The sequence below is a fragment of the Rattus rattus genome, chromosome 1 (assembly GCF_011064425.1).
Source record: "Rattus rattus isolate New Zealand chromosome 1, Rrattus_CSIRO_v1, whole genome shotgun sequence".
In the NCBI taxonomy this organism is placed as follows: Eukaryota; Metazoa; Chordata; class Mammalia; order Rodentia; family Muridae; genus Rattus; species Rattus rattus.
This window is the reverse complement of record NC_046154.1, coordinates 28,798,886-28,813,570: the sequence shown is the minus strand read 5'-3', so window position 1 is coordinate 28,813,570 and position 14,685 is coordinate 28,798,886. Positions and strand designations below refer to the sequence as shown.

General features: G+C 45.8%; 1 protein-coding gene across 1 annotated transcript; it reads left to right on the top strand.

Moving 5' to 3' along the window:
* The first annotated feature begins 104 nt into the window (after positions 1-104).
* Zbtb8os (zinc finger and BTB domain containing 8 opposite strand) lies at positions 105-11,186 on the top strand. Its single transcript, XM_032897196.1, has 7 exons — positions 105-532; positions 4,712-4,736; positions 5,713-5,834; positions 5,969-6,051; positions 7,886-7,938; positions 9,288-9,324; positions 10,267-11,186. The coding sequence occupies exons 1-7, from the start codon at positions 436-438 to the stop codon at positions 10,351-10,353; spliced, it is 504 nt and encodes a 167-aa protein (XP_032753087.1). The 5' UTR covers positions 105-435; the 3' UTR covers positions 10,354-11,186.
* Positions 11,187-14,685: the final 3,499 nt, after the last annotated feature.

The following is a 14,685-nucleotide window of genomic DNA, read 5'->3' as shown; positions in this document are numbered from 1 at the left end:
CCTTCTCCTCTCCCTTCGTCCCACAAGCTCATGCGCAGCCAGCTCCTAAGAGGGCCGTTATGCTAACAACACCTTCAGGGTAGAAAAAAAGAAATTGAAGTGTTTCCGGGTCTGGTTAGCAACCCCGAAGGCCAGACGAGGAGAAAACGCATCACTGTCTAGACTTACAGGTGCCTAATTTAGCTTACTCCCTCAGCTTTGAGAAAACTAGTCGCAGTGAGTGTGGAAATAGGGTGCCGCTCTCTAAAACATGCTATAAAAGCGGGAGGACCTAGACTGGAAGTCGCAAGCGGCAATATCCTTCCGCGAGCTCCCAGAATGGAGTCCTGGTCCTTTTAGACCAGCTGCCAAGGGGTGGGGTGTAGAGCGGAAGTTATGGCGCAGGGCCGAAGTCTGGCTGATGAAGGGCGGAAGTAGAGTTCCAAATCTGCAATCATGGCTCAAGAAGAGGAAGATGTTAGAGATTACAATTTGACGGAGGAGCAGAAGGCGATCAAGGACAAGTATCCTCCAGTCAATCGAAAGTATGAATGTGAGTAGGTGGCTCACATCTGTGACATTTGGACAACCTCGGCTGCCTACCTGCAGCTTCCTGCCTCACCCATTTCTTTGCCCCACAGGTGCTCTGGCATAATCACAGTGTGCCCCTCATTGTACCTAATTTAGGGGGAAAGTGAAGAAAAAGATCGCCATACTAGAGAATGAAGAAACCTGAGGCCCTACCCGCCCCAAACATTCTCCTAAAAGTCCTCGTGTGCCTGAATCACACTTAACTTTGCGGGTATAGTTCAGTGGTGTAGCGCTTATCTAGCATTTACCATTATAAATTATACTTGTGGTCTAGTTGTATTCTTAAGTATTTTCTGGGTTATCCTCGAGTTTTCCCAGTAGTGGAATAGTGTGAGCATGTTAGAGTAATCGAGAGATACCTTTTTCTCTGCGTGAGTACGTGTGTATGGGTGTGTTCGCAGCCCAAGGCTGTATTTTATTATGTACTGAAACTTTTACCTCACGTTAAAATTTCTTGAAATATAAAAACACTAAATTTTTGACCATTTAGTTTTTCATAAAAATTTAATTTATGTTAAATTGGGGTTGTTATTTTTTTTGGGGGGGGGTTCTTTTTTTCGGAGCTGGGGACCGAACCCAGGGCCTTGCGCTTCCTAGGCAAGTGCTCTACCACTGAGCTAAATCCCCAACCCCGGGGTTGTTATTTTTAAATGAATATTTTGAAATTGTTGGGTTTTCCTTTTATAAAGTTCTTGCGTCAGCTTCTTACTTCTAATCACAGCATTCTGGAGTCAGAGGCAGGAGGATGTATTGAGTTCGAGGCCAGCCTGGACCACATAGTTTCAGGACAACAGGGGTACAGAGTAACCCTGTTTGAGAAACAAAGAAATCTCTTATGACTTTTTTTTTTTTCTTTTTTTCGGAGCTGGGGACCGAACCCAGGGCCTTGTGGTTGCTAGGCAAGCGCTCTACCACTGAGCCAAATCCCCAACCCCAAAATCTCTTATGACTTTAATGGACACTCTAGACCAGTAGTCAACTGCTGAGCTATAACTTCAGGCCTACAGTAGTCTTTTTTTTTTTTTTAAGGTTTATTTATTTATTATTTAATGTATATGACACTGTCACACACCAGAAGAGAGCATCAGATCTCATTACAGATGGTTGTGAGACACCATGTGGTTGCTGGGGATTGAACCCAGGACGTCTGAAAGAGCAGTCAGTGCTTTTAACTGCTGAGCCATCTCTCCAGCCCCCTAGAGTAGTCTTCAAGTGTAGGGTTCCTGAGATGAAAAACTTGGAGAACCATCCTATATAGCAATGTATCATCTTTTTAAAAAATTTTAAAGAATTGAGTATAATTTACATATCCTTCAGTAAAGTGTTAAGTACTTTTCTTTTTTTTGTGAGAGGATTTCACTCTAACCCTCGCTGGCCTGGAACTCACTAGGTGATTCCCTGGTGCTGGAATCAAGGACATGAGGCACCTCACCTGGTGCAGATTATTACTGCTGCTTAGCAGATATACCTGTATAAGCTGCCCTAGTTTCCAGATAGATCAGTTCTGTCATCTCAGAAAGTTCCCTCAGTTCCTTTCCAGCCTCTTATCCCTGAAGCCACCATTGTTATATTTCGGATTTCAAGGATATAATTTTCTGTGTTAGAGATTCCAGTGAGTGGACTCACGCTCTTGGTTCTTTGTGTCTAGGTCTTTTACCCCCTGCTAAGGTAACACAGGCAGACACAAGTCGGAGTGTGGTTAACTATGGGTGCTGTAAGAGCTGAGAGGCGTTCCAGTTCACACAGAGACTGTTCTGGGAGAATGAGGGAGGACAGAGCAAAGTCTCCTACAGTCAGAGGAGGGGACCGAGCACAAAGGGTTAGTCATTGTAGTCGCTGTAGATGCGACAAGGCCAAGGCCAGTTATGCCTGCTTCCTGGCAGTTTTCGAAGCTTGAGTTCTAGCCTCCCACAGACTGGGGACAAGAGGCCCCGGTTGTGGGGATGATAACATTTCAAAGAACCAGGTCTTTAGGGAAGATTGTTCCGAGCTGGAAGGGATACATATTCACAATTGTAAGGCATTTTTGGTTCTTGCTGTAAAATAGGGAGATTCAGAGCCTCTTATCAAGTGTTGGCTAGAACAGAGAGACTCCTACAGCCTTTGTTAGGCTTTCCCCAGGCAAGCATTTTAACTAAGACTTCGCTCCATCCTAAAGATGTGGCCTTATGCTACTAGAGGCCATGCTAGAGTTTGGTTAAATACAGTGTTTTTATGCAGCTGTTACATACTAAGTTCTGCAGATTTATGATAATGCTTATATCAGTTATTTATTTTGTTGTAGCAAGTTAAACGCTGCCAGTGACCTCCATCCCCAGCTCCCTTCCCCTTTTAAAATTAGTTTCATTGGGGTCCGAAGTACTTTGAAACATGGCGCTCTGTGTACCTCAGTACTTGAGCTCAATACATATACTACACTATCCTCAAACTTGTGTTCCTCCTGCCTGAGTCTACAGCAAACCTTCGTTGCACAACAGCTCTACCAGCTTTACTGTTCTGTATGGACTCCAGGTGTCTATCTGCCTGTCTGTCTCTCCATTCTTTCATTCTCTTTGCTTTACTTCTGTCTCATGCTCAATATAACATCCAGAATATAGCACACGTTAGGCAAGTACTCTACCACTGAGCCATATCCCTAGCCCGCTGGGCATGGCCTCTGAGAATCCCTGCTGTGGGAAGAATTGCTGGTTGCTGTGGCCCACATCCTTAACCCTCGAACTCTGGAGACAGAGGCAAGAGAATCCATTCCAGGCTAGTCTACATAGTGAATTCCAGGCCAGCCAGGACTACAGCGTTAGACCCCAGCCCATAGCAAAACAGGTGGAAAGAATTGACATAAACCGTGGACTAGGCAAAGGACAGACAGAAAAGGAGGCGCTGACAGTCGCAGTGGGGCACGCAGTAGAGCTGTTGAGGTCTGTCTGTCCTGTGGGAACACTCAGTGCACAGCCTGTGGAATTGGCCTTCCTAAACTATTTTGTGTTCAGAATTGGGCTAGTTAGTCAGGAAAAGTAACTGATGATAGGAAATGTTTACCGAAAGGCCAATATGTAAGACAGCTGACAAGCATCAACTTGGCTGTGTCACCCAGGGCAGCCTTGAACTGGGCTCAAGTGATTATCCAGCTTCAAACTCCAGCTGGGACTGCAGGGAACCATTGGTGCGCACAACTTAGATGTTTTAGGATACCTAGAAGGAGCTGGGCATTTGTAACCCTAGCACTTGGGGCAGGAGGACCAGACCAGCCTGGAGTGCACAGGGAGACCCTGTGTCTAAAACCAAAGCAAAATGAAACAAAACACAGAAATCCTCCTGCCTTGGTACTTTCCACAAGTTATTGTTCAACGGGTTGAGAACTACCAGTCTATGGATTCTTGTTTCCTCCTCCAGTTTATAATAAGTGTACTAGGATAGTAGATGTTTGTGCTGTTGTGTGTGATGTTAACATGGGTTCTCAATGTCATATTGCCTTGCACAGCATGTACTTTTACCTACTAAGCTGTGTGTGTGTGTGTGTGTGTGTAAGAAGGGGGATGAGTATATATATATATGTGTGTGTGTGTGTATATATATGTGTATATATATGTATATTATATATATATATATAATATATATATATACCACAGTATACATATAGAAGTCAAGGGAGTCAATTTTCTCTTTCCACTATGTGGTCCAGTACAAGTTTTAGCCACTGAGCCATCCCCTTGCTATCCCCCTCAGAGATGGAGTAATATCACTGGGCCATGACAGCACACTTCTTCAATCCCAGCACTTGTGAGGCAGAGGCAGGTAGATCTCTGAGTTTAAGTCTAGCCTGATGCACAGAGTGAGTTCCAGGACATCCAGGACTGCACAGAGAAACCCTGACTCAGGAATGAATGAATGAGTGAATGAATATGGGTTGTTACTGTGTATCCAGGTTGTCTTAGTAGCCTAGGCTGGGCTGGAATCTATGCTCTACCTGCCTTAGCCACTTAAGTACTAGGATTATGGTGCGAGCCAGCTAGGATGATGTTCTTAGTGAGTGGCAGGTGAGTAGAGCTCTTTCTGTCTGCTGCCGTCAGTTCTCTAGTGTTATTTCTGTAGGACTTGGAGTCAAGTTCAGTGATTTACACATATTTTCCCCTCTCTCCCTCAGATTTGGATCATACGGCTGATGTCCAGTGAGTATAGCAAGAGTCGTTCTTGAAAATGTCTTTAGAATGAATGCTTTAATTTTTTTAATAAAAAATTTAACTATGTTTAAGATTTATCTGATTTTCTTGTGCATGTGGACGTTTTGCCTGTGTGTATGTATGTGTACCATGTATGTACCTGGACCCCAAAGGATCAGAAGAGGTTATCAGGTGTGACTGGAGTTATAAATGGATATAAGCCACCATGTGGGTGCTGGGGCTAGGACCCGATACACTTAGTCACTAAGCCATCTCTCCAGCCCCTATCTTTTCTTATATATTTATTGTTTGTTTGTTTGTTTGTTTGTAAGTACACTGTATACTGTTGCTCTTCAGACACACCAGAAGATGGCATTAGATCTCATTCTACAGATGGTTGTGAGCCGCTATGTAGGAGCTGGGATTTGAACTCGGGACCTCTGGAAGAGCAGTCAGTGCCCTTAAACACTGAGTCATCTTTCCAGCCCCCCAGCTCCCCATCTTTTCTTTTTTGAGATAGGATCTTACTGTGTAGCCCTGCTGGCCTGGAATTTGTTCTATAGACCAGGCTAGCCGGAAACTCATAGAGGTACACCTTCCTCTGCCTCCTGAGTGTTGAGATTAAAAGTGTGCCCCCAGCATATACTTACATTTTATTTCGTGGGCTGGGTGTGTAAGACATGAGTGTCACAGTGTATGGGCAGAGGTCAGAAGTCAGTTCTTTCCTCCCACCACAGTGTCAGGCTTGATGGCAAGTATCTTCACCTTCTGGCCCGAGTGTATTTCTGTTTTTCTCCTTTTATGTGGTTGTTTTAAATTTGAAATGATGGTTTAAAAACATCCAATTTGGGCATGGTTAAATTAGGCATTTAGTTTATATTCGTGAAACTGATTTTCTTTTGCTTCGCTGTGGGATTTTTCTGTCTTGTAGTTGTGTGTGTGCAAGGCCTCTTTTATTGGTTCAATTTAAACTCTTTAACTTTAGGTTACATGCATGGGGAGACACCCTGGAGGAAGCATTTGAACAATGCGCCATGGCCATGTTTGGTTACATGACAGACACTGGGACTGTGGAGCCCCTCCAAACAGTGGAAGTGGAAACCCAAGGTAAGTGCTCTATTCTCAAGGAAAAGTTAAGGCAGGAGAGTACGTTGTTCTGCACGATCTGAGTGTAGAGTGGCCCGCAGTGGATCATGAACGTTGCTAACATCAGCTGTCCTGGTCCCTTTGACCCTGTGTAGGAGACGACTTGCAGTCTCTGCTGTTTCACTTTTTGGACGAGTGGCTTTACAGGTTCAGTGCCGATGAATACTTCATACCCCGGGTAAGCACAGGGTTTTCTTGGGTTTTTTCCTGAGCAAGTAGACTGTTAGTTCACATTTTAAAAAGGTAAGGCATGGGATCCAAAACCAGTCCATCGAGATATGCGAGGTAATGTTGAATTATATAAATTCCAGGGTTTTTAATAGATTTTGTTTTTTACATTCACACTCTTTTTTTTTTTTTTTTTGGTTCTTTTTTTCGGAGCTGGGGACCGAACCCAGGGCCTTGCGCTTCCTAGGCAAGCGCTATACCACTGAGCTAAATCCCCAACCCCCACACTCTTTATTTACAAGCTCCCACACGTGGAAAAGCCAAATGTTTTCTTTTTAGTTTATAGTTGTTTTGCCTGTATGCATATCTGTGCACCAAGTGCATGCAGTGCCGATAAAGGCCAGAAGAGGGCATCATGCCCCTGCTACCAGACTCACAAACAGTTGTGCTGGGAATCAATTCTGGGTCCTCTGCAAGAGCAGCCAGTGCTGTTAACTGCTGAGCAGTTTCTCCAGCTCCGTGTAGGTCCTTATTGATTGATTAACCTGTTAGACTAGGTTTGTTCTCTGTCTGTCTGTCTGTCTGTCTGTCTGTCTGTCTGTCTGTCTGTCTCTCTCTCTCTCTCTTCCTCTCTTTCTCTCTGTCTCTCTCTCTCTCTCTTACTTACATCTCTGGCTGTGAAATGTTGGATATCACTAAGAGCTGGAGAGAATATTTATTGAGCCAGCATGATGGGCACGCTATTTATTATACCACTCGGGAAGCAGAGGCATGAGGAACTCTGAGTTCCCAGTCCAGCCCAGTTGCCAAAAAAAAAAAAAAAAAGGGGGTGGGTGGAGGCAGGGCAGTGGCAGTGTGGGAGGCCAGGCAGTAGGGAGGCCAGGCAGTGTGGAGGCGGGGCAGTGGGGAGGCTGGGCAGTGGGGAGGAGGGGCAGTGGGGAGGCTGGGCAGTGGGGAGGCGGGGCAGTGGCAGTGGGGAGGCGGGGCAGTGTACCTGTGAGTTGTGTTCATGTCCACATGTCTAGTTGTTGCCTTTGAAGTTTAGTGCCTCTGTCACTTTGCCCTAAGTTCAACAATTGATGATTTTAGACTTCTTGATGCAAACAAACAGAGAAAAAAGCCAGTTGCAAATTGTTTGCTGCTGCCGACCTCTAGGACTCGTCTCCAGCACCTGACATACATTCCTTTCGTGTTTCCCCAAATCCTCCAGTCTCTCATTTGTCAGCTCCATCCCAAGTATCCATTGGGTCACTACAGACTTGACCAGGACAGTATTGTGTTATAGATGGATCCCACCCCACTCCACCCCAGACAGAGTTTCTCTGTGTAGCCCTGGTTGTCCTAGAACTATTTTGGAGACCAGGCTGGCCTTGAACTTAGAGCTCTGCCTGCCTCTGCTTCCTGAGTGCTAGGATTAAAGCATGGGCCACGATTGCCCATGTGTTGCTTCTGTGTTTGGTTTTTTTTTTTTTTTTTTTTTTTTTTTTTAGGAGCTGGGGACCAACCCAGGGCCTTGCGCTTTGCTAGGCAAGTGCTCTACCTCTGAGCCAAATCCCCAACCCCTGTGTTTGGTTTTGTTGAAAGTAATGACTTCTGTACTGTGCTTGTAGCTCTCTTGGAAGAATGCTGACTTGGCATTCCGGAAGCCCTGGTTTCAATCCCCAGCACTCCATAAAGCCAAGCACCGTGGCACGTGCCTGTGACCCTGCCACCACAAAGATGAGGGCAGAAGGGCCCATGATGCATACTTTTCCTTGGCTATATCTTGAGGCTAACACGTAATATAAGACCTTGTCCCAAAAGTATTTTTAAAATAAGATAAGTAACATTTTTTTCCTCTTTAGGAAGTGAAAGTACTTAATATTGACCAAAAAAATTTCAAGTTACGATCCATTGGGTAAGTATTCAAACTAGCTAAGTAGCAAGTCACAAAAGACATTAAAATTAAATATATATAAATTTATACATATATATTATATATGACATATATAAATGGTGAGCCAGGGGAGCGTTGCAGACGGTTAGCCTTGGTAGGCTGACCTGTAGAGACCCCTAGGAGTATGAGCTAACTGAGCTTTAGAGACTCAGAAGCTTGCGGAAATAAATTTCTTTCTGGATTCGCAAGCTTGATTCCCAATTTTAAAAAATTTATTTTAATTCAGGAAGTTGTGGTGCACAACCTTTAATCCCAGCACTCAGGAGGCAGAGGCAGGAGGATCTCTGAGTTTGAGGCTAGCCTGGTCTACAGAGAGAGTTCCAGCACAGCCAGGGCTCCACAGAGAAACCCTGTCTTGGAAAAAAAATGTATGTGTATGGGTATTTGCTTGTATGTGTGTGTTCCACATGCATGCCTAGTGCCTGCTGAGGGTGTCAGGGCTACCGTAACTAGGGTAACAGACAGTTGTGAGCCACCATGTGGGTGCTGGTGATTGAACCTAGGTCCTCTAGAAGAGCAGCCAGTGCTCCTAACCGCTGAGCCACCATCACTCCAGCCCTCATTTTTTTTTTTTTTTTTTTTTTCTTTTTTTTTCAGAGCTGGGGACCAACCCAGGGCCTTGCGCTTCCCTAGGCAAGCGCCTACCACTGAGCTAAATCCCCAACCCTCCAGCCCTCATTTTTAAAAAATATATTTATTTGTTTTATGTTTATGAGTACATTCTCTCTTGTCTTCAGACACACCAGAAGAGGGCATCAGATCCCATTACAGATGGTTGTGAGCCACCATGTGGTTACTGGGATTGGAACTCAGGACCTCTGGAAGAGCAGGCAGTGCTCTTAACCACTGAGCCATCTCTCCAGCCCCTCAATTATTTTTATGATGAAAAAAATGTATTTATAATTAGTAGCTGCACTCAACTAGATGATTCAGTTTGTTTGTTTATTTGTTTGTTTGTTTGTTTTGGCTTTTCAAGTCAGGATTTCTCTGGGTAGCCCTGGCTGTCCTGAATTCGCTCTGTTGCCCTGGCTGTCCTTACACTCTAGGAGCCATCTGCCTCCCAGTGCTGGGATTCAATGTGTGCCACTGTGCTGAGCTCGATCCCAGTTTGCTCACAGCATTTCAAGCATAGCAGTCTGAAATGACGCGCCTTCTCCTCCATTAGACCCACGCAGTTCATGCCTGCCCCTGCCCACATCTCCAGGGCCCCCGGTTTAGACCACACTTAGAAGCCTTACTCTATAATGTACAGAATAAAATAAAAATAGAAAATTGTTTAAATAACCATGTTTTTTACTTTCCTTCTCAAGGTGGGGAGAAGAATTTTCACTGTCTAAGCACCCTCAGGTACGTACGGATGTTCACACATTTAGCCACTGAAAGCATTTCATTTGCATAGGTGAAAGTAACAGGGGGTTTTGTTCGTTTACAATTCATTCATTTTTATTTTATGTGCATTGGTGTTTTGCCTGCATGTAGTCTGTGTGAGGGTGGAGGGGAGATGCCCGCGGAGGGAGTGTGGATTGTCCTTTCAGGGAGAAGAGCTGCCCGTGCAGCTCACTGTCGGTAAACATCCACTAGAGATGTGGATGGGCACACACGGTGGTGCCTTCAGAGACAGTGTGCCTGCGGTAGAAAGCGACTACATGATAATAGCAGGGGGAAGACAGTGGCCTCAGTCACCCGTCCTGTGTCCTCATCACATGTTGTGCATTAGAGCCAGCAGGTGCCATTCACTGTGACCTGGCATATTTTATGGCCTCAGAATTATTACAGATTCTCTTTAGAGTTGGAAGGAACTTAAAAGGACATCTAATCCTTTTGTTCTAAACTGGGGCAGGGGTGGGGTAATATCGTGTATCAGAATCCTGGGAGAGCTTGGGCCTGGGAAACTCACTCTCCAGCTGGACCTGCGAAGAGAAGAATCCCAAAGAATGAGCTGAGGGCTGGGGCAAGGTCAGGACGGAAGGAAGTGGAGAAAGACAGAAGGCCCTGGGCCCCTGGAGAAGCTTGTGTTGTCTGACCCGACTCAGTTTATAAATACACAAACCCATGCCCAGCCAGGTCCGGCGTTTCCCTGAGCAGCTGGCCCTGGGCCTGCATCAGCACCTGCTCCAAGCCCGTGCTCTTTCTGCTGTGCTCCCTGTGGTCACGTCACAGCACATGCTACAGCACTGACTTGATAACCGCCGGTTTCTTGTTTCATAATTACAGTCTGACTTTCTGCCAGCTCCGGCTAGAGATAAAGATTCTAATTCCAGTTTCTTTTCCCCGTCACTGTAATTTTAGGGAACTGAGGTCAAAGCAATAACATACTCAGCAATGCAAGTCTACAATGAAGAGAAGCCAGAAGTGTTTGTGATCATCGACATTTAAGATACCAAAAAAAAGGAAAGACTCTTGTGAAGAACTGATTCGTTTTCTTCCTTTTGAGAGGATATGATGATTCATTTTCTATAGTGTCTTTGCTAAATGAAAATACAGAACTGGGAATTTAAAGGGTGATTTTCGGAAATGGAAAACCAGTGTGTAGCCTTGGTCTGTGATTCCTAGAGGATGTATTCTTCGGTTCTGAGGAGCAGTCTTGCACTTGGTCCATGAGCAATAGCCGCGGCCGCCTTAAATCCTCCGCTGCAATGCAAGCGCTCCAGTGTGGTCTCTCTGAAGGGACTGCCCGCGGGTGTAAGCAACCCTGTGCCTATGATCTCAACACTCAGGATCCTGAGTTCAAGGCCATCTTTGGCTGTAGAATGAGTTCAGAGCTAGCCTGGGCAACTGAACATGGTCCTGTCTCCAAAAAGTCAACTGGAGAGCAAAGAGCATGCTCACCACGTGGGCTGAGGTCATGGCTTATGTTGCTAGGGGACAGAGCCATCCTCCGCTCTAGCTGGTTCTGAGCAGAGCCCTCTAGAAGACTTAGAAGACTCCTGATTTTTTCTCTCTTCTTTTTAAGGAGCAATGATACTTAATATTTTCTTAGAATAAATATCTGACATTGTGCCTTACATATAGACCTTTCTGACATGTAATTTTATTTTGCTTTTTTGTTTGTTTGTTTGTTTTTCAAGATAAAGTTTCTCTCAGTATAACAGAGCCCTGGCTTTCCTGGACTCAATTTGTAGACCAGGCTGGCCTTGAACTCATAGTGCCTTCCTCTTCCTTCTGAGTACTAGGATTATTAAAGGTGTGCCCAGCACGATGTGGTTTTATTAAAGCCAGTCTCTGCCTCCAGTTAGAGAAGGAAGAAACACTTTTTAGCCTACTAAGGGCTGAAGAGATGGCTCAGTGGTTAATAGCTCTTGCTGAGCAATCAGGGCCAGAGTTTGTATTCCGCACCTGTATGAGAAGCTGAGCGTCTGCGGACCTCCACCTCCAGCTCTGAGACAGGTGGACAGCTCTCTTCTTCCTCTTGTCCACAGGTGTCCTCATGGCTGCTCTCTCATGGCAACCTCATGGTGAATCCTCTCATTCTTTCTTCTTTCTCCTCCTCTCCCTCCTCCACCCATCTCTCCCTCTTAACCCACATCCTCTCTTGGCCTCCCTCTCTCCTCCTCTTTTAGACCCCCAACTATGATCCAAAGTCCTGCTCTATTCTCTTCTCGTGCCCAGCTAATTGGCTGACCAGCTCTTTATTAGCCAATCAAAGGTGATGAGAAACAATTTTTACATAACATTGAGATGACCATGCCATCATCCGGACTGCAAAGAGGTGTCTGGGTGTAGAAGTCAGCACCTGAAATACACAGTGCACAAACCCATTCCCCAGTGCCATATCAGCCCTTAGATGGTTTTCTGTGATACTAAAATGACAGAATAGATGTTCAAGAGCACCCTTTAATACGACCCTTTAATACAGTTCCTCATGTTGTGACCCCCAACCATAAGATTATTTCATTACAGCTTTATAACTGTAACTTTGTTACTGTTATGGATAAGGGGACATTATTGGAGATAGAGGTTAACCAAAGGGATAGAGACCCACAGATTGAGAACCACTGCTCTAGCAGGTGACCTGGAGGGCAGGTTTGTGGGGACAACTGTAAGAAAGACCTGTTTAGGCTGTGGGAGCTGCGGGTTACCATGTAGACATGGCCAAGTCCAAAAACCACACCACACACAACCAGTCCTGCGAATGGCACAGGAATGGCATCAAGAAACCCCAGTCACAAAGATACAAATCTCTTAAGGGGGTTGACCCCAAGTTCCTGAGGAACATGCGCTTTGCCAAGAAGCACAAGAAGAAAGGCCTGAGGAAGATGCAGGCCGACAATGCCAAGGCCGTGAGTGCATGCGCAGAGGCCATCAAGGCCCTTGTGAAGCCTCAGGCCGTCAAGCCCAAGGTGCCAAAGGCCCCCAGCCGCAAACTCAGCCGTCTGGCCTTCGTCACTCACCCCAGACTTGGGAAGCTACATGGACGAGGGTGGGAGGCTCTGCCAACCAAAGCCCAAGGCTCAAACCAAGGCAGAGGCCAAAGCTCCAGCCCAGGCTCCCAAGGGTGCCCTGGCCCCTGTGAAGGCCCCATAGAAAAGGCTCCTGCCAGTGTGAAGACAGACGGACTGGTGCGACACACCTACCTACACACTATTTGCAGACGACCAGTGTCCTGTGCTGTTTTTACAAATAAGCTTGAGGCAAGATCTGTTAAAAAAAAAAAGAAAGAAAGAAAGAAAGAAAGAAAGAAAGAAAACCTTGTTTATTAAGAGGCAATTTTAACTGCTGGTGGGGCTGTGGCAGACACTGCTGGTGTTCAGGCAGAAGGAACCGTGTAAAATAACATTGGGATCCCAGGCAAAGCACCTCCTCATTCCCAAAGGTAAAGCATGTCTATCATGAGCACAGCTACCGCTCCTGCCAGCTGTTTGCCTTTCAGCCCTAGCTGGTCAGGTTGTGATTACAACCTCACCGATTAACCGAGGAACTGTGGACAAACCACTTCGTAAGAAATACAGCATGACATAAATGTGACTTTTTCCTTTGTGGGGTTTTTGTTGCTGGGTTTGTTTGTTTGTTTGTTTTTCCAAGACAGGATTTCTCAGTATAACCCTGGCTGTCCTGGACCTCACTCTGTAGACCAGGCTGGCCTCGAACTCCGAGATTCGCTCGCCTCTGTTTCCCAAGTGCTCGGAACTCAAGGCCTGCACCACGATCACCCGGCCTCGTGACATAAATGATAAAAATTATTCCTTTTGTTTTAGACAGGATCTTATTGTGTAGCCTTGGCTAGCCTAGAACTCAATATGTAGACCAGGCTGGCCTCCAATGTGCAGAGATCTTCCTGCCTCTGTCTCCCTGGAGTGGCATGGGACTGGGGCGGGAGAAATAATTGAGCAGTTAAGAGCACTTGTCAAGCCAGACATATGTCTTTAATCCAGCCTGGTCTTGAGAGCAACTTCCAGGACAGCCAAGGCTGTTACACAGAGAAGCCTTGTCTCAAAAAACAAAAACAACCAAGCAGAGGGGGTCTGGGTAAACTTCCCAGTGCCCACCTGGTACCAGGCTAACGACTAACTGAAACTCCATTTCCAGGTGATAAGCTTTCGTCCTCCACAGGCGTTGCACACACACAACGCACACTCATAATAAATGCAGGCAAAACCCTCATAAACATAAAAAGTAAACCTTTAAGAGAAAAAAGTATGGGGGTTGGGGATTTAGCTCAGTGGTAGAGCGCTTGCCTAGGAAGCGCAAGGCCCTGGGTTCGGTCCCCAGATCCGAAAAAAAGAACCAAAAAAAAAAAAAAAAAAAGAGAGAGAAAAAAGTATGGGCAGCCACACAAAGCTAGAAATTATTCTGAAAAACTGATTAAGGGCTGGAGAGACGGCTCAGTGGTTAGAGCGCTGACCGCTCTTCCAGAGGTCCTGAGTTCAAATCCCAGCAACTACATGGTGGCTCACAACCATCTGTGATGGGCTCCGATGCCCTTTTCTGATGTGTCTGAAGACAGCAGCAGTGTACCCACATACATATAAATAAATAAATAAACCTAAAAACTGATTAAGTCCCCTCCAGTTTATTTTTGTAATTGCTTAAAGAACCGGGCACAACGCATGCACCTTTAATCCCAGTGTTCTAGAGGCAGGCAAGTCTTTGTGAGTTTAGGGCAGGCCAGCCTGGTCTACATAATGTCCAGCCTGAAATTCCAAAAGCAAATTTTAAAAATATTTTTATTTTGTGTGTGTGCGCGCGTGTGTGTGTGTCTGCGCGTGTGTGTGTTTTTATGTGAATGAGTGTTTTGCCTGCCATGTAAGTGCACCATGCAATGCCAGTAGAGGCCAGAAGAGGGCACAGGATCCCCTAGAACTGGAGTTACAGTTGTTAGTGGCCATGTGAGGGCTCAGCCCTGAGCTGGAACCTGGGTCCTCTGCAAGATCAGCAAGTGTGAGCAACTGATGAGCTCTCTCTCCAGTTCCATCTCCAGGGTCTTTTTAAGGAGAGGAAAAGGGTTATATTGAAAGACCTTCCCCAGCTGACTTGACTTTTAGCAGTGCGTTTCCTGCTTTTAACTCAGTGCTATTTGTGCTGGTATGGTATGGATGTGATGTAGGTGTTTGGAGGCCAGAGCAGGATGCCCAGTCTTCCTCACCAACTCAACCTCCTTGCCTTGAAAAAAAAAAAAAAGGGTTTCTACGGAGCTGGAAGCATAGCATTCTGGCTCGGCTGACTAGCCCATGAAGCTTCCAGGTCCACATGCATTCACCCACGCACATG